Below are 21,284 nucleotides of genomic sequence, written 5' to 3'. Positions count from 1 at the left end.
CGTCCTCTTCAATTACCCGTATGCATACATATGAGGTTAATGTTAATTTAGTACCTCGTACTTCTAAATATAGACGAGAAACGCGGCGCTCCAGACTCGGCCGTTGATTTTTTATTTCTTTTATTCCCTCCTGGCGTGAACATTATATACTTTTCGCGACGGAGATGAGTTGCCTTTTTTTTTTTATAGACCTATAACTTTCCTTCGCAAGTTATGTCAGATTATACCTCGATTTTTTACGATACTCGATCGACGTGCGACGAATTTTTTTAATCGCGGCTTTTTTTCATCGGTGAAGTCTGTTATATTCTGCGTGTTAACGATTACAGACTTGCCTCTCGTCCAAAGGCTGTTTGCAAGAAGATAAAAATTGTGTTTATTCGATATTTCATTTTTTCCTCGGCTACGCGTATCCGTTGATAGTACATTTTTTTTGAAAGATTACCCTCCCCCATGGAAAATTCACTTCTGATATTTGATGTGTGCGACACAGTTGTTGGCCGGATGGTACAGCAAAAATCCTTTTGCGACAGTAACTCAGGAACTGGTCGCACGATTTCGCTTGGATTTGGGGAGACATAATTTTCCATAATCTCCCATAACTTTGATAAGCTCGCTATTTTCGATTTTCATGCTCCCAAAGTGAGATTGTACAAACTTCTGCAGTCCAACGAAATATTATTTTTCGACAACGGTTTTTGACAACGAATAAATTCAGATCGAGCACGCTCCGGGGAAGTTGCGGTTGACAGTTGCAGTCAGATTGATTTCTCGAAGGGTAATCCTTCCAACGCACTACCGCGAGCTCCCAATATTGCGTTTTGCACTTCTCTTCGAAATCCTCTGCTAATCAGTCGCACTTTCCATCCGATCGGGAGAATTTCGAAAACTGATATTTTGCTTCGATCTACTCTCTTTTCATTTAATTTGCAATATTTATTTGGCATTTTGCGTATTCTCGTGACGTTACTCAATATTGAAAGGAAGCCTGTGTAAGTAGCACTTGTTTGAAGGTGCATCCTCGTTGAAATTTGACTTGATTAACTATTGAGACGTCGTAAAACTCATTTTAAGATTAATTTTACGATGACAATGATAAGAAAATGTAGAGAATCCACAATATTCTCGAGCCAATAGGGCATTTAAAGTACAAAAGATATTGGCATTCGGAAACGAGTGTCAACACGCAAAAAGTGTTGCGTTAATGGGAGGCAGAGAGAAAATTGATTAAACAGAATAAAACTTGGGAAACGGTGGTAATAAAGTGCACTTTCGTTTCTACTCGAGGATGTTGCCGGTGCATTCGTTCAAGTGCAATAACAAGGCCTGCTTTATAACCGCAGAGGACGTAAACGTGGAATATTGTCCCATCTGGTTATCAAACCACCTGCTGAATAATATAACGAATCCCATAGCAGATTCTCATTTCGCGAGCTATATAAATCTTGCGGTACAATTTCCTCAAAGATTTCCGTGCGATTATTGTTTTCTTTATGAAAATAAAGTTGGAAAGTGGGCGTTTTAAATCTGTGCAATCTCCAGTTTAAATTTTGGGATTGTTTTTGGATTTGATTGCTTTTCGACAGTTTCTTCATTGGATTGTGGATTTTTCGCTCAGGTTATTCAAACACTGGCTCTTTCCAGTCTCCACGAATGGCCTGAATTTTCGAAGCTTTTCCACCCACGCGGAGAAGCGGCGGTCCCAAATGTGTAAAAATGCCGTGACAATGATGCGCGAATTAAAATTTGCTCGTTGCTCTTTATCACCGAGGACAATGAGAGGATAAAGCGCCGAAATGTAATGCCTGGTTGAGTGAGGTAAATTGCAAATGGGTGAGCCCACCACAGTCTGTCCGGACAAGTAGCAGTTTCCGGTCCGGACGATCACCACCGGGCATTAATTTCAATGAATCAAACGTCACACGATTTTTAAACTGCGGGACCCCAACAGAAAGCGTTGAATTTTCAAGCATACCCGAATGACTAAGCTTGACAGTTGGAACGATAAAAGGGAAGTGAAAAATAATAAAACCGTTGGCGCGAATGTTAATAGATATTTTCATGTTTTCGGAGCGGGGAAAAGGCGACGAGAAATCTGCAGCTTCTTGCGTTGCTCGTTAACTCTGTAAAAGTAGAAAAATAAAACGTCGAACAGCAAATGGTCCAGATACAGAATGTCCGCATAAATCAATATACTAATTCCGTAAATGTACGGATAGCAAACGAGCATTAGTCACTTCCATAATCGTCCTTAATAGCGCTTGATTATTGTTGGGAAGGGATCGTTCAGATGTCTGCTTTTAAACAAGACTATTGAGTTTAGTGAACTAATCGGACAATTGGGACGCGAGTGGTTAATTGACCGATAGCAACGAATAGAGCACTGGCTAAACGACTCAGTTTCGCGATCTTTTATTCCCGAACGAGCGACATCATTTCTGCGAATTTTTTCTGCCTCATCCAGTCAATATTTTTGTCACCGTACGAAAAAAATGACTCTCCGTTTATATGGTATTAAATATTTTGAATTCTCAATTTTTTCACAATACTCACAGCACTGATACCGCGCTCGTTTTATCTCCAGTCGACTATTACGGTGTGGAGTTAGACAGCCCATGTGTATAGGATTCGAGCGGTCGGTATACCGCGAAATTGTTCCAAAGATAAGCCGAAACTCGTTCAACGGTTATATTTCGAAGAGGATATTTGAGTTTCCACGGGCGGTATCATTATAGAAATATAAACATACGTATCTAAGATATTCCGACTGAAATAAAAGTGCCCGTGAGATTTCATTCTTGACTTTCAATTCGATGCATTTCTTTGAAATATCAATAATGTCTAAAAATTTTTTTCATAAGCAAGCAAGATTTTTTGGGTTTGTTTGGATCGTGGCATTGCAGCCTCCATTTTCGTGGAGACTCAAATTCATTGAAATCCCATGAACAGTGTGATTTTTGGTGAGCAAAAGTACAATTTGGTATCCCACTCTGTCTTGGAAGAAAATATTTTTTCTCAGTCCATTTCCCAAGGAGCGATAAGATTCATTTCCGAAGATAAGAGAAAAAAGCATGATTTCAAGGGATTGAAAGTATCGAGTGAAAACACGGGACGATCTCTTAGGAGGTGACAAATCTGTAAATTTGATCTAGAATCTCCTGTGTACGTTTAAATGTATGTCCGGATATATAGGTATTGTGTGTATAAAATTACGTATGTACATACGAAAGTAACGCAAACGTTGGAGTGAAATAAAGAAAGGATGGCGTAGAGTGCTCGCGGAGAGAGGGCTGTTGGTGAACAAACGGCGCGGCGATGAAATATACGTAGCGAAGGTAGACGACGAGAAGGGAATTCTCTGATTGAGGTGGTACGCGTGGGTTTCCTAGTTTCTCCACGTTTAGCATATCTAACTATTCGATCCTAGCACACTTTCGTTGGAGCAGCGACGTATATGACTTTTGGTTAAACGGAATTTTTAGCCAACGTCTTTGATTCCTGGCATTGAATATTATTTTTACAGAATACATTATACACGGGCTCGATACACGAGATGGGAAAAGAAATTCACATTTTTCCATCGTTCAGTTTGGCAAATAAAATAAAACTGCCTAATATAAATGCTTCGATCGTTTCAGCTCTTTAGTGTAATCTCCCAATTCCATTTAGTGTAATCCCCAAATTGGAGGAAAACTAAAATCAGAACAAAACTTTGCTCCTCGAAAATAAATATTGAATTTTTTATTTATACTCGTTTTGGAGGGGATTTCAAATTAATAATCGAAGGAGCTATTTCTTAGTTGAATTAAATGGGATCGCGACTTGACACGAGAGCGCAGCGAATAAACATATCTCGATATTCGAAATGGGAAAAGGTGACATTTGTAATTACGAAACTGACAATAATTAAAAGCGTGAAGCTTATGCGTAAGCGTCTGGAAGTTAAATTGCCCTTTACTCATGAATAATGCAGTTGTTGAAACTTGTACCGATCAACCGTGATTTTTAGCCCGTCGGGCAAACTCCGGGTCTGTGTGCATTTCTGTATTTGTATTTTATTGGTGTGCACGAGCGAGTGAGTGACAAAACGAAGCGAGGCGCGAAATTCGGCGCAATTCATTTGGACTTTATCACGATTATTCGTGGGATTCGCGTAATCGATTCAACGTATTTGTCAAATGTAATCGTGTCAACGACGCCGATTTATTCTGTTTGTGTTTTCGTTTCACGTTGCCTACGTATGTGTACTTTTGGAATGTACGATCTTTACTTTTTCAGCTTTGCATGCATATATTATTAGCCAGATTATTCATTCTCATCGTTATAAACCACGTTTTTTTCATCGTTTTTGCAAAAAAAATAGTTCCGCTCAAAATTTCGTCATAAATAAGTCATAAAAAACACGTGGTAAAATTTTGGTAAGGATCGGTTGAATAGTTTCAGAGATTTTATCATCGAACCATCGAAAAACTTGATTTTGGATGAAAAGCGTTTAAACAAAGGCAGTACCTCTTAAAAATTTTCATGAATGACATTTTTCCGATTTTCCCTTTCGAATAAATCGAACGAATTTTGGTTTTCAGTTTGATCTGCTGAAGTAGCAACGATCGAACATTGAACTACGCGCGATCGAGAAGCAAATTTTATTTTCAAAATGGAACTAAAATATGGAAAGAAGAAATCTTTGTCAGGGTGAGCCTCGAGAAATAATACGAGACTGGAGAAATATGTTTTTATTCTCTCTTCGCGGCAAAAATGAAGATTAAAAAAGAGATAAACTCGAGAGCAATCATAGCGAAATATGGGGGTGGACTTCGCCTGAAAAAGCTTGAGATTTAGCAGTACTATTTGGTGCATGGATAATTAAATTCATGAGACAGATGAAAAAGAACGAAAGCTTATGAGGATAAAGAAAAGTTTGAATAAAGTTAATAAAACAGGGGGTTTCGCTGAGAAGAGGACAGACACAGGGTAGGCGATGACAGAGTTTTCTTAGCTCCCAAAGACTTTTAAACGCGTCCGATCTTTTCGCTTTAATTAAGATTAAATCTAACGGTGTTAGGAGAGCGTACACGAGAAACCGAAACGAGACCGAGTATATAAAGTATTATTATTAAGTCTTGCCAAAGATTCGTGCTGAAGGACGAAGAAAATGGGCGAAATATACGCCTCACTTATGCATATTAATATTGCGTAATCATATTGGTTAAATTTCGTAGCAAATTGAAAATGTACATGGTACTTATTCATATAGATGAATATATATCCCTGTATACGTTTATATTAAAGAGAAACCTGGCAAGAAAGTACGACAAGATTTAAATTTAAAGTGACTATCCTCTCGCTCTCGCGAATATGATAATAAAATTTCTCTCGTATTCTCGTGAGATGAGGAAGAAACGTATAATGAATTCGTTCTGTCGGTGTTGCGAGTGTGAGTGCAACGGGGAGAGTTGAAAAAGCGGTTCAATCGTATAATTCAATATATGCACAGATCTCTCATTATTACTTATTCTCTATGAAATTTTGGTTCAAACTTAATAACGAGAGTAAGTAACTCTTTTTGCGTTTTTGATCTTTTGTATCACAGCAAAATTAATTATTTCTTTGTCCACTCCTGAATGTGGGGAGCTACGCATTCGAAAATGTTTTCTTGCCATAAATCTATAAAAACTGTAGGAATAAGAGATTTTTAAATAACGAGGTGACCGAACACTGTCAACTTGCAGTATATTTCTATGTGACAATTTCTCGTCGGCGAAGGATGAAACCGCCGATTTTGGATGAATAACTCCAATTTTCTGCTGGTAAACACACATACTTTTCGCTAATTTTAATATTCAAAAATTCAATTAACTAATCTTTGTATTTTTCACTATCACACGTGTGACAACGAACAGTGGAAAAGGTCGAGTCAAATCATCGGAACGATTTTTTCTCGTTAGCGAAGTAACATGACAACTATGGTGAGCGAATGATGTTTTTATGGGGCGCACTTTGTACAGAGTGGTTCTCGTATTTTCCAAGATTTTTTATCAGAGTCACGAGGCAAAGAAAGTAGAATGCACTCGACGTAAAAGTAATACGAGGTCGTATGATTTTTCTGTAACCCAAATAATACGATGGGTAAAACGTAGTATGATTTTTTTAGTGTTCTAGACAAGACGAAGGCTTTTTATTCGCGTGCTTTTTTACATTATATCATAGACTCGTGTATGGACGTCGCCGGGGGCGAATCATGAATCGTGCTTATCTATGGGGAGACCGAAATGGAGAATACGAGAGAAAGAGAAAGCGGAAAGGGTGGGAGTTGAAACAGAGCGGAAGGTGCGCGTCCCTCCTCATGGCAAAATGTTCCATCCGTCGGAGATCAGCGATTTTTTTTATATTTTTTATCATCTGCGATCAAGATGCGCTACTTTGATCATCGTATAGGCGAGTTAAAGCTGCGCGTCATGCTGGGATCTTAGAACTCTTTGGTAAGACAGCATCAAATGCTTTTCAATGATCATTAATCTATAATTAATAATCAAGAAATCTTATTCCCACTACTGAAACTATTTGATCATCTCAAATTTACCCTCTAACCCATCTCTTTTCGATTTTTATTTCCTGCCTAATTTCCACATCCATCATTGAAACTCGGATTCACTGTGCGAGGAGCGAATTTACCGGCGATTATTTTGTACCAATAATCACAAGATGAAATGTCATCATTCGAATTTATGTCACTCCCATGCGAAGCTTTCCTCCAATTAATAACAACCGTCGACTGAGTTTTCTCCACAAACGACTAATGAAAAAACATTCGATTCGTTTATGACGAGTGAAAAGAGAGGAAGCTGACAAGAGTCAATAAAAATAAAAAAATTTATTCTTCGCCCCCATCCCTTCTGTACACCCTTGAGAAAATTTTCAACAACACCCGGCATATTAGATATTATATTCGAAATGAACCATCTTGATAGATGCAACTATGAAAGGGGTATGAATTCCCTACGCGTGCATAGGGGCACATTCATCGTGTCTGCCTCATATACAGATGCATATTCACACGTATATGTATATAATTGTGAAGATACGTGGCGAATATACGTAACATGTAGATCTCGGGGAATCGTCGTATGCGGATCACATCGCAACATTAACCCGGAGCATATCCTGATAACCTCGTTCAGCGTATCGTGGAAATGTTTTACCGAGAATATTTCCACCTGCGAGAGCTCCATGCGGCAGAGAACAGAAGATGGTGGAATTTGCAAGCTCAATGCTAGTGCATCAATTGCGTTCATAAACGTGACGATTTCGAAGTGGCTATGGAACAGAAATTGTTCCTCGGGATAAGAAGACGATGACGAGATTTTTTCAATAATTCAACATTTTTTTGAGGGAGCTTTCTAGTCTCTTCGAATTTTTCAATTTATATGTAGAAAATTTTTAATTCGATCTCATTCCTCCTTGTGGAATGCTTTCCCTCGTGACGACAACATGCGAAAGCATACTTTTTATTCCCTGTTCATTTCCTTTTCGTCAGTATTCCAGAGCTCTTTATTCTCGTATTTATTTTATGTCGACACTGACACACGAGCATGGATTCGATTCACATCTCTCTTGTATCTGCAATCTTAGGTATATACAGGCGATCATAGAGAGGCGACAGTCATAGCTACATTGCCAAATGTGAGTTTTCCGGCTCGTAAGAAAGCCTCTTTCGGGTTTCTTTCGTTTCAACTGTTCACATTCTGCTTTTTAGATATCGTTGCTTCCGCAAATGGATCAAATGATGAGGGTTAAGTTAGAGGGGAGGGGCTGCCGAGGGGGGCGATAGAAAGAGAAGGAAATGACAATTGTGGCGAAGGTACTTTTCGTTGCCTCGAGGCAAAGGAGTCGTTTCTACGAATGAAATGTCTTCTGGGATACAGAAAATTGCACGGGAACCAGTAATAGAACGATGGAGAAAACATCAAGGCAGCTTATCTTCCACAGCGCTATCCATTCTCGGTATACTTATGTGGATCCATAGAAACTCGATTCCAAAGAAAATTCATCGAACGTAAAGTTGTAAATAGCTAAATTCTTGATTCTTTTACCATCCCCAATGAATATACTTGGCTTCAATATCGCTTATCAATTTCTTGTGATATTGGAAAAATCAGCACTCCAACTGCTCTCGAAACATTCAATTAAGGACCTCGAGGTAGTCAGAATTTTCAAAAAATCGATTTATCTCTATTTTCTGACACCCGAGCGCAGCAGGTAATCAAAACTTTGAACGCGTATTTCTCGAAATTGCGGTGGATATTGGTGCAGATGAAAAAGGCAACACTACGATAGCACTTACCGTGGATGTGTCGTCGAGTTTTCGCTTCCACGCATCGCTACGATCGATCAGGGCGTTCCACTGTTCCGAAAGTTTGTTAACTTCTCGGCGAATACTTCGAGTTAATTCTCTCGCTTGTTCTTCGGCACTTCTGTAACCCCTCGAATCACCGTCGAGTTCACGACCAGCTGAGCACAAATAGAACGATACATCGTGTTAATAAGGGATGAGTAATCCAATAATATAATATCGACCAAAAGCGATTGTTAAGTTATTTGGAGTGACAGCAGTTTCGAAAATATGTTATCTCGATCAAACTTCATTTCCTTATTGATTTTTGTTCACCGCAGAAGGCTTTTATTAAATTTTACAAAATTCTTTAACTTCCAATTTGCTCGAATAAAAACCAGGATTATTCGATAAGTAATCAAAGTGAGTTGAATCCGTTTTTTAGCATAGTTAACAAATTTTCGATACAATAATTTTTATAACGAAATAACGAAATGTATGAAAAGCAGTATCGACGAGTTTAAATTGAAATAAGGTCACCATTTGGATGGAGTGTTATGAAATTCGTGTACTCAAGTCCCTTTCCCCAATAGCCTTCGAGCAAGAAGGGAAAATGTGGCTATTTTGCTCAACGTTTATGACCCAGCATTGTGTTATTTTTATGTTCGAATAAATTGACAGCTCTCAGTTACGATCAATATCGGTAACAAGCGATTTTGATGAGAATCGTGGAGCCTGAGCGCCCTTAAACAGGAAACCCACATGATGCGGTCGGTAGGGCTGGAAAGCCGTTCTGAACAGTGCATAAGACCGTTAAGAGAGGCCCTGGTTGTAAACATAAATCAACATAACGGGAAACAGATAGCTCGTACTTTAAGGCCCGGGAGGAGGGCAAGCGGGAGAGCAGAGGAGGCGTTATCAATGCTAAACATGCATGTAAAAACAGCCCAATATGATATGCTGGATGATTAATGGGACAATTAAATTTCGTGCGATAGGCTCCCTCGTTCGTTCACCCTGATCGTAACTCGCCCTGGACTTGAGAGGACCGGGTACGCACTTTTTTTTTATACTCATCGATTATTCGATACCAGGTCAAACGTATCGTTGCAACAATTGTACAAAGCGAACGCGTGAACGCGCCTACATTGATCCATGGGGATCGAGTGGATACATTTTTGGCAAATATCTTTGTTCGCCCTTTGAAGACCAGCGTATAATTTCCTTTCATTCGTACTGTTCCAACGGATCCGACGACTATTATTTCTTTTTTCGGGTTTATTCAATCGATGTGCTTCCTTAATGTGTTTTCGGGATACTTGATACAGAGTCGACACGGTTCGGAGTAATTACTTCTGGGTGACCTGAAATTCATCTACATTCGTCAGATGAAAATGTATTTAAAAACTCTTTGCCAATCTACATAACGGCGAAACTCTGCCAAGTGTCCTGATTGAGGGATTATTTTTAACGAGGAAAGAAAATCTTGAAACTAAAGAGAACCTAGCTGGAATATCTGCTCGTTAATTCGAAGCTGTGTAGGAATTCGTCAATGTTGCATTGTAATGAGGACATACTCCATTTTTTTCCTTTCCGTACTTCTTCTTCTCCTGCTTTCTCTATTAAATATTTTATATCCGCTTACAGGTCGGGGGCAGGCTTTGAAAAAAGTTTACTTTTTTTCTTCTAAAATTGTAGAAACTTGTAATATTTTATAGCGAGCCGTTGTGCACTGAGTTCCTTAGTCATTTGCATACACCGAATAGCAAGTTAATGGAATTTCTTTCCTTCCAAATCTTGTCACATTCAATATGCATTTAAAAATGTTGAAATACATTTTTGTTCCTTTTGTCCTGAATGCAAGAATCGAACATTGCACCGTTGCTCCTGTCGTTTTTTTTCGTCAATCTTGCAGATGAAGCCAAACTTCATACGTATTTAAACAATCGAATCACAGAACATGACAAAATGAAACGCGATTTTGGCAAAGAAAATTCTGATCATTTGCCACGAAATCAAGAGGAAAGAGATAAGCAAGAAATTCCTGTGATCTATTTTTTATTCGAGTCAGCTTCAACGAATGATCGAGTAACACGACAAGTTATATGTACCGACACGAAAAGTCTGCAGATAAAGAAGTCCAAATGATTTGGATTGAATCGAATTAGGTAGCCGTGCTTCACATCTGTAAGCCATCTATTCAGTAGTCGGGCTGCTCGCAGTCTCCGATCACGTAGACGTAAAGTTCGAGTTGGATGTGGCAAACGTTTTCGTCCATTCCAGAAACCGTGAGTGCAACTCCTTTTACGACTTGCTCCCTCTACTTCTGTTATCCTGCTCGACTGAGTTTAACCGACGCGATTTCACAGCGAGGTATCGATTTCTTTAACACGAAATATCGATTCCCTTGTACTTGAAATGTTTGACGATTCTGTCAAATTGTATTCGAGCTAGTGATAAGATGATTGAGGATACCAAAGTGCTTCTTCAGAGAGGAAAAACATCGAATTAATTTACAAATAATTAACATTAAATATTCGAGAGTTTTTGAACGCTCCTCGTTAAAGGCTCCAAACGTTACGTTTAAAAAATGTAATGTTTCAAAAATTGCTTCCTATTTATCGAAAGTTAGAAACAATTCGTAGCCCTGAATTTCCTTTGTCATTTATTTAGCAAGATTGGCCTCGCCCCCATTCGAATTAATTAGAAAATGAAGTTACCTCGGCGAAACTTTCGTTGCTGATAATTCTGATAAAATTGCATTCAGAGTCATCTTAAACCAAGAAGGCAAAAGTACTGAGAACGAAAGCGAGCTTAAAGCGTTTGACGGAAAAGCGTTACAGAATATATGATGTTGTTGGCGCAAATGTTCAAGTGTAAATATGCTTTAGCCTCTTTGTCTTCTACACCCATAGAGAAGTAAGGTAAATAGGGTTGGTAAAGGATTATATAATTCGATGGCTGACTAAGTGACTGTGTGGTTGTGGTTCTAGAAAATAAATGAGAGAGGGAGTTGGAGTCTACAAAGTTCTGACTTTGTTGTTTTGTGTATGAGTGTGTGCGTGTGTGTGTATATATGTGTGTATGTTGACACGTCCTCACGGGACGATGCGTTTAACGAGGAAACCACGAGCACAGTCCTCTACTCTGCCTCTGGAGTGTGGTAATTTGATTGATCATCCGTCCATAGAAGAGCACGGCAAATTATAACGCTACCGAAATACCATACTAGTTTACCAAATACTCCCCCCCTCCGGCTCTGATGCCGCCCGTCTCTCGTTTATGTACAATACAAGTTTCTAACTGGTTCACGGTTATCCCACGTTGGAAGACATTTGTAACATACATGCTACTTTCGCATACGGTGAACATTTCAATTTCCCTCGCAACTCCACGAATTTTCCACGTAACTTGAATATTTTAAGAGCTGTGGAAGTCAAATTACTGGAAATTTCAATAACCTGTGACATGAAAATATCTCAGGCTGGCAACCTTTGCAAAATTCAGTGAGATGCTTACGGTTTCTGTTGTCGAATAACGTGGATAGAAAAACTAAGAAAAATGTCATTTGAGTAGTCTCAAAATCAAAGTAAATCAGGAATTCAAATTATTCAGGATGCGAAATATTCCATTGGATGGAAAAGCACGACGTATTGGAGCAACTTTAATACAAGACCTCGTGTGAAGGGTCTGGTGTTACGAGAAATAGTCGCTTGCGAATATTTGTGGAATCGTGAAGAGTCGAGTGCAAGACAAGAATAATAATGAAAAATCGCTTGGGACACAAGGGGGCTTGGATTTTAGGGAATCGATTATGATAAATAACGGATGAAGGAAGGCGAAGTCTTTTGATTTTTCCTCATTTGAGACTAATGGAGGAGATCGAGAAGAGGTAAAGCCCGCTGTCTTTTATCTTATTACTGATATTCATCTAGCAATAATATTCCATTCCCTTCTGGAATCTTTCGCAAGTTTCTCTCTCTCTCTCTCTCTCTCTCTCTCTCTATTTCTCTTCCTTCCAGATTTCCTCTCGTAATTCTACGAGATTCCGTCTGCTACACGAGGCTCGTGTACCTTTCGAAGCTATTCCCAGTTCATAAATAAATATGGAAGATCGATGAGAAGAGCGATCCTGTTTCAATGAGGTATAGGTCGCTACCTCCGACAGTACTGCTTCATTAAACTAGCTCTAAGTAGACTACCTGAATCTTGCTTGAATTCTCTTGTTCGAAATTCTCCAGTATTTTATCGTGTAGCCACGTCTTATTCAATCATACTCCATTTAATGAGAATAGATAGTGTAATCGGATTTCTGCTATGATGAACGAAGCGAGGATTCTCAAGAATATCGATGGAAGCGTAAGCGATTGCTTTTCAAGTTGAATACAAAAGTTACCAGCGGTAGATAATAATAAGTTTAGATCTCTCAATTCTACAGACCATTTCGAAATCCATTAGTACATAAATATGTAAAATATTTGAATTTTCAACTGCAATTCGACGCTTTCATTCGTTCGATGAAATAACCGTTGAGCTCACCTTCAGAGTCCGAAGTGTCCGAAAGAGGTGGTTCATTGGCGATATACTGACGGCCGCTTAGCAAATTGTTCTCTACGACAGGTCGTTTGTCTTCCAGCTGCCTGCGAAATCCTCGATGGTCATCCTGCCGAAAATGAAATGCATCCGACATGAGTTCATTTATATAATTAATTGATACATTTTTAACGTCATTAAAAAGATTTGCTCCACGTGTTTATTTGTATTGATCATTTTTTATGACTGATTGCCTACGATGAATCTGTGGTGAGACGAGTGTGGAGATCGATAAACGGATGTTTATTCGTTTGTTTGAAATTCGACTGAAAATTCGATCCCTTTGATACTTTGTTTTTCAGCTACTTCATGGAAAATTACATTTTGAGAAGCTTGCAACGGAGAGACTCGCTCGTTCACAGCAGTATGAACGTATCGCAACTCTCGTGGCAACAGCAGCGTCGACGATGTTAATGGAATCTTGTCGAAACGTCGACCAACTCTGAGCTAATGACCGTGTGTGCGAGCAATTAAATTGAAAGAAGCAACGAAGCATGGTTGGGTGCAGATGGGACGTTAAAATCAAGTGGGTAGAAACACTTTCGGTTGATGTACATCAAGTGGTTTCTTCCAGATATTTGCACTACTTTGCTACTCTATTTCTTATAAGTAGCTGACGCTATATTTCCTCTGTACCCGGGCAGCGAGGCGTTTCTCTTTCACGGATTTCCTACTTGAAAAATATCGACGAGAAAAGGCGTGACATTGGAATCACATTGATCTCTTTCGTCAGAAATTAGTTTACAATACGAGAACAAGGTAGTGACACGAGAGCACGATTCAGAGTCACACTGGGATGCGCAGAGGTGAAGAAAATTTGAAGGTAAAGTGCAAAATCGTGACTCTTGATGAAAAAAAAATAGAACAAAGGAAGACAGGAAGAAATCAGGAAAGAAAATATCCAAGAATAAACCTATTATGCTTGATTCCTTTTTAATAAATGTCAACGATGAAATCGACCGAGTGTCCTCGACACCAAAAGCTCGCTCTCATTCGGAGTACGGTCTGTCTATTGAGGGTTGGAAATTTCGCTCATCGTTTTACACGAGTCGAAGTAAACAACCTCGAAAACAGGTTTCTATGAAGCTGATCGAATTGTGATATGATCGAATGTGAAAGAATGTTTTTGAGGCCATTCGATGAGAACAAATCTCATTTTAATTAAACTCCAATAAAATTCGAGGCAATTGAAAAAAAAATCAAGACTTTTGACGAGATTACTAAACTTCGTCGTTTCCTGTACACTCTCGTTGGGATTTTTATCTTCAATCCTGCTTCGCAGTGTTCGTCTTGAGGTGCTGCTGTCGGAAAGTACGTTGATTCGTACCACTACTCCGGTGTGAAGGCAATTTATAAGAGTCTTGAAGGACAAAGAAGTAGTTGGTACGTGAGGTTTTCCAGACTTTTTATCTTTCCGCTTATTCGCCAAAAAATCCGGTCTCACAATTCGTCGCAATTTCGTTGAAAGACGTTAACCCATTTTATTCGAAACTACGTAATGCCAGTGTATTACTCAACTCCAGGCAGTTTGAAGAGAATGGGCGCTCTTTTCTCTCTTTTTCGCTTTTATTTACTGACCTGTTGTTTCTGAAGGGCAGCTATATCGCCACAAACTGGTCCCAGACCGGTGAGTTCCGTATCTTTCCTTATCACCCACTCGATGAGTTCTCTCAGCGACAATAGTAAGGCGTTCCAGTGCTCGGCGTTGCTCTCCAGACGATTTCTGCAGAACAAATTTCCTTTATCAAAAACCTTTTCCAAATTCATTTCCAGCACTTTTTTTTCTACTTAAAAATTTATAACGAATGATCGTTAACAAACTTAAGCGAAAAAAAACTGTTTCGTTGCTCACATATTTTTGCAAACTCATTCTCGAGTATCGAGATTCGAGTGAAATTAAAAAAAAATTTCAAATCCATCTCTCAGCGATCGATGTCCATTCGAGCTACAATAGTAGAAAAAATCATTCTGCGAAATTTAAGAGAATATAGAAAGCACGAAGAACGCAGTTGTCCATGAGTTCATTGGAGAGAGAAATGTTGGTATTTCAGGGACAAGCCGACAGGATCTCGCGAATCCATTGGATGGGATTTCGGATTTATATTTAACCATTATCGTGTGCCACTCCGAAAGAGATGTGCTATCTTCCTGTGGGGATGGGGATTTTCTTGACTGCGGTTTGTACCCGTTCGTGGCTATCGCCAAGAAACAGCCTAGCGGTATACCGTGCAGGGTTATATATCGCAGTTATTGTAACGTCGATGAAAGTCTCGAAGAATTCAGGCAGAAGTAGTATTTTCTCGTCTCCTTGGCCACCTGCTTCAATTCTTCTTCCCCAACGGGATAAAGGATGGGAAACATGTACCAGGAGCCACCTTTTTTTATATCTATGGCATGTCTATGTACAACACATTTTATTCCCTTCCTCTCTTTCCATCTTTCCCTTTTTTTCTCTTAGTTTCACTTTTTCTATAACGCAATTGCTCTTCCGTATACTCGTGCGATATTGTAAAGTGAGTGAAAAAGTGAAAAATTCTGAAGAATAGAAATAATGGAAAAAAATGTGAGTATAAAGAGGGGCGATGGGGGGGGGGGGGGGCTGTACAGAGAGATTCAGAAGTACTCCTATTCGTTCGCAGTCATTTACAAAGTTAAGAAGAAACCTTCCTAAGATGCTTTTCGATAATTTTGTTTTCGTGGTGAAAAAAAATGTTGAAATTTTTTTCATGCATCGAACCTAATAAATGGGTAATGAGGGAACTATAGGCGAGTGCTGCGTACTATAGAGCGTTCGTCGAAATTCTGCATCACCCTGTACGTGATGTAGAGGTACAAACGTACATTCCGAAAGCCAGGGCAGTTTGAAGATTACTCTCTTCCTCGTTTTCTTGCGACTGTTCACTGCAATACAACTTAAATTTGACAATTCGTGGAAGGATAATAGGAAAATAATCTTCTACCGGATCCTTGAACTTTTGTACATTTATCTTCGAGATACATTTCATGAGGTGCTTTACAGGGTGGTTCCTTTTCGTATTTTCCTATTATTGCTGCTAATGTGCAAGCTCCTAAAGTTGAGCCACTCTCACAAAACTCACGTCGAATGTGACTAAATTCAATCGAACTCACGTATTTTTTTTTTTTTTTTTTTTTTTTTTTTTCAAAAAAGGAATCGCACACAAAGTTCAACGTTTTTCCCTTCAGAATGAGTTGCAACTAAATTTTTATTTCAATCAAATCGTACTTGCGCTGAACGACATTCGATTGAAATACAGAAATATTAATGAAAAGTTAAAAACACAAAGCCAATCCTGGACTCGAATAGCAAAGGCGATCACTCGGTAATAAAAATGAGGTAAATTAAGCACGAAAAATAATACTGAGTGAAATAATTTAGATTCGAAATTCACACGAGGGATCAATTTCCTCGTGAAATTCGGTAGTGTGTACACGTTGCGGGGGTGTGAGTTTGCGGATAATGAAAACACCCTCGGGATAAGAGGAAACGGGCGATGTTGTTCGGTGAGGATGGCTTGGGAATTAAGTGAGCGCAGCTAATTGTAAGCTTTCTACACACAAACTGTTAAGCTTATACGTAGCCAGTTTAACGAGAGCAGGAGAAAGGAAGAGCGGAGAAGGAAGGGACGAGGGTGGCTTAGTGCGATTGGAATATGTGAAGCCTGTAACGGGATAGAGCAGACTATGAGCGGTGCAGCGTGCTCTCCCGCGGCTTGTTCATACACTTTAGCAGGGTGTCGAGTAGCGACCGCCTGCGGATGTGATCTTTGAAAGTGGATCTAGTGTCGTGCTTGGGCTATACCGAACAATACGTTCGCGCGATCAATTCCTTCTTTTTTTCCTACACGTGCCCAGAAATTTTAGGATAATTCATTGAATTAATCGACCATTTGTGACGAGTTGTGCCATCGAAGAGCGCAGGAGGGAAACGCTTCGGAGTCAAGTTTACAACCGGATTAATCAAGTGATTCGAATTCGTTGAAAAACCAATTAGTTCCAAGTTTCCAAGTGCACACGCTTGTCGCAGTACTAAATCTCAGTCGAAAAGGCAGTGTGTGACGAAACTTTTGACAGTGAGGTGCAAGTGAAGAAATTTTGGCAAACGTCATTGTCACTATCGGAAAGAGTATGGGACAAGAGTTGAATGGAAGAGCAGGGAGAAACAGGGCCGAAGCAGTATTATAATTCAAGTTAGAGAATCAATTTACTCGGCCACCAAGCATCACACACGTCTACCCTTTTTATCCTGGAAGCGAACAAGCGCGCGACTCGCTCTCCCAAGGGAACACGCTCCGCGTGGATGTTTGTATTTATACGTGGAAGTGTGTGTGTGTGTGTGTGTTCTGGCAAAACCATGTGAAAACTACGATCGTAAATAACGCCTCTCGGGGCGACCATCCAGGATCCTTCGGGCTGTAGGAATTCCGAGTGTAGTTTCTGGTCTCGCCGTTGTGGTCTCGCCGGCGCTATGTCAGCGCAATTGTCGAGCTTTACTGACAGCCCTCTGTGGAACGTGTTCGTGGATACGGAAGGGTCTGCCATCGATTTATTGTACTTTTTTCATTCATTTTCTCTGTTTTCGCTACTGCAGACACTGTCAGCACTGATATTGAGCTTCATTTATTCTCGCCTAACCTGACGGTTTGTTAAAACAGTAAACACACTCGGGTCACTCGTTTCTTCAAGATTTTTCATCCCACAAATACACGTTGCTCAGTAAATACTAAAGGTTTGTAAAAGATTCAATAGAAACGAATCTTTATTATTTCGCAAGGAGTTCCTTCGAATATATTTTTCACAAATGCCAATATTCATTGACGAATGATCTTTTCATGCTTGAAAAAAGTGGAAAATGAATCTTTTACGATTATTAGAATGTCCAACACAAAAGCAGCGTTTCCAGGTGATTTCAAGTAAGCAAATTGAAATATATGGCGATCGATGAAACGAAGCCATTTGCCATAGGCGTGGAATGCCCCATGTGTATGAATTTATGGTACACCCAGTTGGTTTCCGGCAAAGCCAAATGAATCCAATTGCATTGTAAGCCCTGGTCGAGATCAGCTAATTCTATCCGTATATGCATGCTTGTTATACGATTCGGTATAAACTCTACTCAGGCCGGATCTTCCGGATTATCGGGAAGTAATGGTGGATAAGGCTCTTCAACTCAACTTGACATATTTTGAAAACATATTCTACTCCTTAATGCGTAAAGCTTTGAGATTGACAGTCAGATCCGAGGGTTCGCATGTTTGATATCAAGTTTAACAAACGAGGTAAAGTCATTGAGAGATTCCGATAAAAACAGGACGCCACATGCGCGCGAATATGTTTGGATGCGAGCTCGAAATGCAAGCCCGAAAAGAAAGATGGAGCGAGAGTCTGGAACGAATGTATTCCAATTACATTTTAAATTGAAGCGATCTTTCCCTCACAAACAAATACGAAAACCTCCACAAACATATCGACTCGAGTGCTGCACATTTTTCTAACCGATCCTACAATCGAAACAAGACGGACGAATGGCAATGCGATTGAGACAGGGACCGGTAAGCAGTACGCGAAAAATTCTAACCCCGAAGCTCCAAAAATAATAATTGTTGTTCCCAAGCTCTCAATTATTGCGCAAGAATCTTGCGCCTCGAAGCATCGCGACCACAACCAATCGGTAAGTTTGGAACTTAAAATTTTCGACAACGCTTGAAAATGCGATGCGGCTCCTGCGAAGAGTCTCCGGGACGGGACTCTCTTTTTAAATGCACCCGTTTCCGAGTCGCTACCGTCACTCCAAATACATATGAATCTATGTAACGAGAGAAAAAGAAAAGTCTGCATTGTCGGGTAGGAGGGGAGCGAAACGTAAGCTGTCGCCACCAGAGGAAACGCGAGGTTTCGTGATCTGACATTTCGGGGATCCGAAAAGGTAGGTTTCGGTACAGGAGAAGAGAGAGAACAGAAGACGGAACGGGATCCATAGCCGAAAATAGGGGATGATGACGGAGGGTAGGGGGGTCGAGCTTCGTGCCAGAAACGATCGGAAATAGCTGGAAGAATATTGTGAGAGAGTATACGTGTGTGTGTGTGTGTCTATTCGGCCGTATAATCGGAATCGATGCTTTTGACGATTCAACGGGATCTCACGTTGTGCGTGGTGATGTTGGGGTTCGGTAAACCGTGTTTTGCCAAGCAATCCGTATATCCGTGTGGATCTGTATGAGCATATGCGCGCTTGTGTTGAATGGAAACGGCGAAGCCGGCGGATCGTTCGATAAGGGTATGCGGATAACAAATATACCCGACTCTCTATGCCTATACGTGTTTTGATAGTTCGAGAATTTTGAGTCTCGTCGAGCGATCCCTCGACAAAGAGAGCGACAGCGGAAGAGAGAGGCGATTCTCTTACGGGTCGCGTTGAAGCCAGAATCCTGTCCGTCTGTCAGTCTCTCTGTCCACGTCCATCGCCAGTGCCCTTTTCCCCTTTCTCCCTCTCTCTCTGGCCGTCTGAGGGAGGAAGAGAATTGGTTACAGGATCGCAACCGATCCAATGGTCACCAGAGCATTCTGTGGTACCAATCAAACTCTACGGACCGTCAGAAGGAACGTGGGCGAGGAAGAGAAAATAGTCTGATATTACTGTACTTCGAGGGCTCTGGATCGTGTGAGCACCGAAACGAGGCCTCTTCTCTCTTGATACGTACTAATTAATGAAGACCGATTGGTTGGATCTATATTTGGGTTGACTCGGTGCTGACGCTGCACTTGATCCTTCCTCCTCCCTTGAATCAATTATTCTTTGTACGAATATATATATTTTTTTCTCATTTGCACTGTGCCAAGTACTGTTTTATTCTGGTTAGTATTGGCACCATTACGGATAACGATAGAAAATGAGTTTCGAATACTTTGAACTTATCAGTATCGATTATCAATCATTAAGCTCATCCCCGTCGCAGTGCAAGTATCGGAATGCGGCTTGCCGATAAACGATTTTTTGCAATTAATGCTACGAACACATTCTCCATGTTTATACTCAAATAAGAAATTTCTGCTGGACATTGCAGCTCTGTTTTACATGGAATTACACCAACGTTTACAACTTCATCGAACCCAGTGATTTTGGTGTTTCTCAGTAGTACGCACCGATTCATTCGATCTTTGAAAAGGAGCCAAATGAAGCAGCGCTAAATGGTACGACCGGGGCACGAAGCTACAAGCTTCCAGACGAGTGGAAAAAACGGAGGGGAAGCCAGGCAAGTGAGGGAAAGAGGGCCAGAGAATTTGCGAGCGTGGAATTTCGAGCGCCATGGTTAATCAGTCGGCTGTGCTTCCACGCTCGTATCCCAATTGCGAATACTCCGTTTGCGTGGTTCGAATACTCGAGCTAACTCACGAAAGTCTCGTATCCGGAAGCGTATGCCTCTCGCAAAAGTTAATATGCGCGTTCGGATTTCAGTCGTTTTACTTTTTTTTACACATATGCCTTTTTTCGTCGGGGACGTTTTTCGGAGGGAACTCTATTTTCAATCTATGAACGAAACGAGAGCTCGAATGATGATACAATTGAGAAAAATCTTGAGTTATTGCTAACTTCATTTCCGTTTAACAAAGAGCCTCACAATATCAAGAGTCTCGGGACAAGTACATTGACAGCCCTGTCGTCTGCTGGCCCGAGCTCGCCAAGACTATCTTTTCTCTGAATAAAACGATTCGCGGTGGTGGGGGTAAAATTGGCATGTCATTTTATGTTCAATTTCATTTCACTTGCCTTATAGCCATGCTCTTGGCTTTCAGGTGATGCCATCTTTGATTCATCTCATTGAGACGACGCTGCAACATGACCGCGTCATCTTGACTGGCCAACGAACGCAGTAAATTTTGGCCTGTACCATTCAGCGATACGTAAACGTCCCGGTGAGTTTCGATTTCGGACTGGAGATCCTGGAACATTAAAAATTCGGCATTTCTTAAGCACCGACACGATCGACACATCGATAATAAGTATTGGGAAAAACGTCTTTTGAGAATCTTCGTACTAAATTATCTTTCAGGATTTGCACAGGTTTTTATGCGATTGAAAAATCCGCTAAATACGTCGTAACGTAAACGCGATGCTCTGCCTCGCGGCGGTGCATCATGCCCCACCCAGTGTGGTTATTTGATTCGGTGTATCAATTCGTATTCAGCGTGTTGGTCTATGCGCCACGGTTTGAACCAACGCGATAAGGCTGCGCGGTAAATGGTATTAGCCAAAGGCAACGGCTGAAGAATACGCGCTATATGTCTCGATTATAACCAGCAATCCAATTTGCCCTCATCTATACACCCGAAAGCCGAAGATTAT

General features: G+C 40.4%; 1 protein-coding gene across 6 annotated transcripts in view; it reads right to left on the bottom strand.

Annotated features, from left to right (window-relative positions):
- The window catches only part of Dys (Dystrophin), a 237,339-nt gene that overhangs the window by 37,432 nt on the left and 178,623 nt on the right, over nt 1-21,284 (bottom strand). For all 6 annotated transcript variants that reach the window (XM_043424677.1, XM_043424673.1, XM_043424678.1 and 3 more), the window contains 4 exons: nt 20,709-20,881; nt 14,501-14,645; nt 12,869-12,992; nt 8,342-8,508 (listed from right to left, as the gene is read on the bottom strand). In XM_043424677.1, coding sequence (XP_043280612.1) covers nt 8,342-8,508; nt 12,869-12,992; nt 14,501-14,645; nt 20,709-20,881 — 609 coding nt within the window. The remainder of the gene's footprint in view (nt 1-8,341; nt 8,509-12,868; nt 12,993-14,500; nt 14,646-20,708; nt 20,882-21,284) is intronic.

The sequence above is a fragment of the Venturia canescens genome, chromosome 7 (assembly GCF_019457755.1).
Source record: "Venturia canescens isolate UGA chromosome 7, ASM1945775v1, whole genome shotgun sequence".
Lineage (NCBI taxonomy): Eukaryota > Metazoa > Arthropoda > Insecta > Hymenoptera > Ichneumonidae > Venturia > Venturia canescens.
The sequence above is the reverse complement of the archived record's forward strand: the minus strand, read 5'-3'. Positions and strand labels throughout refer to the sequence as shown.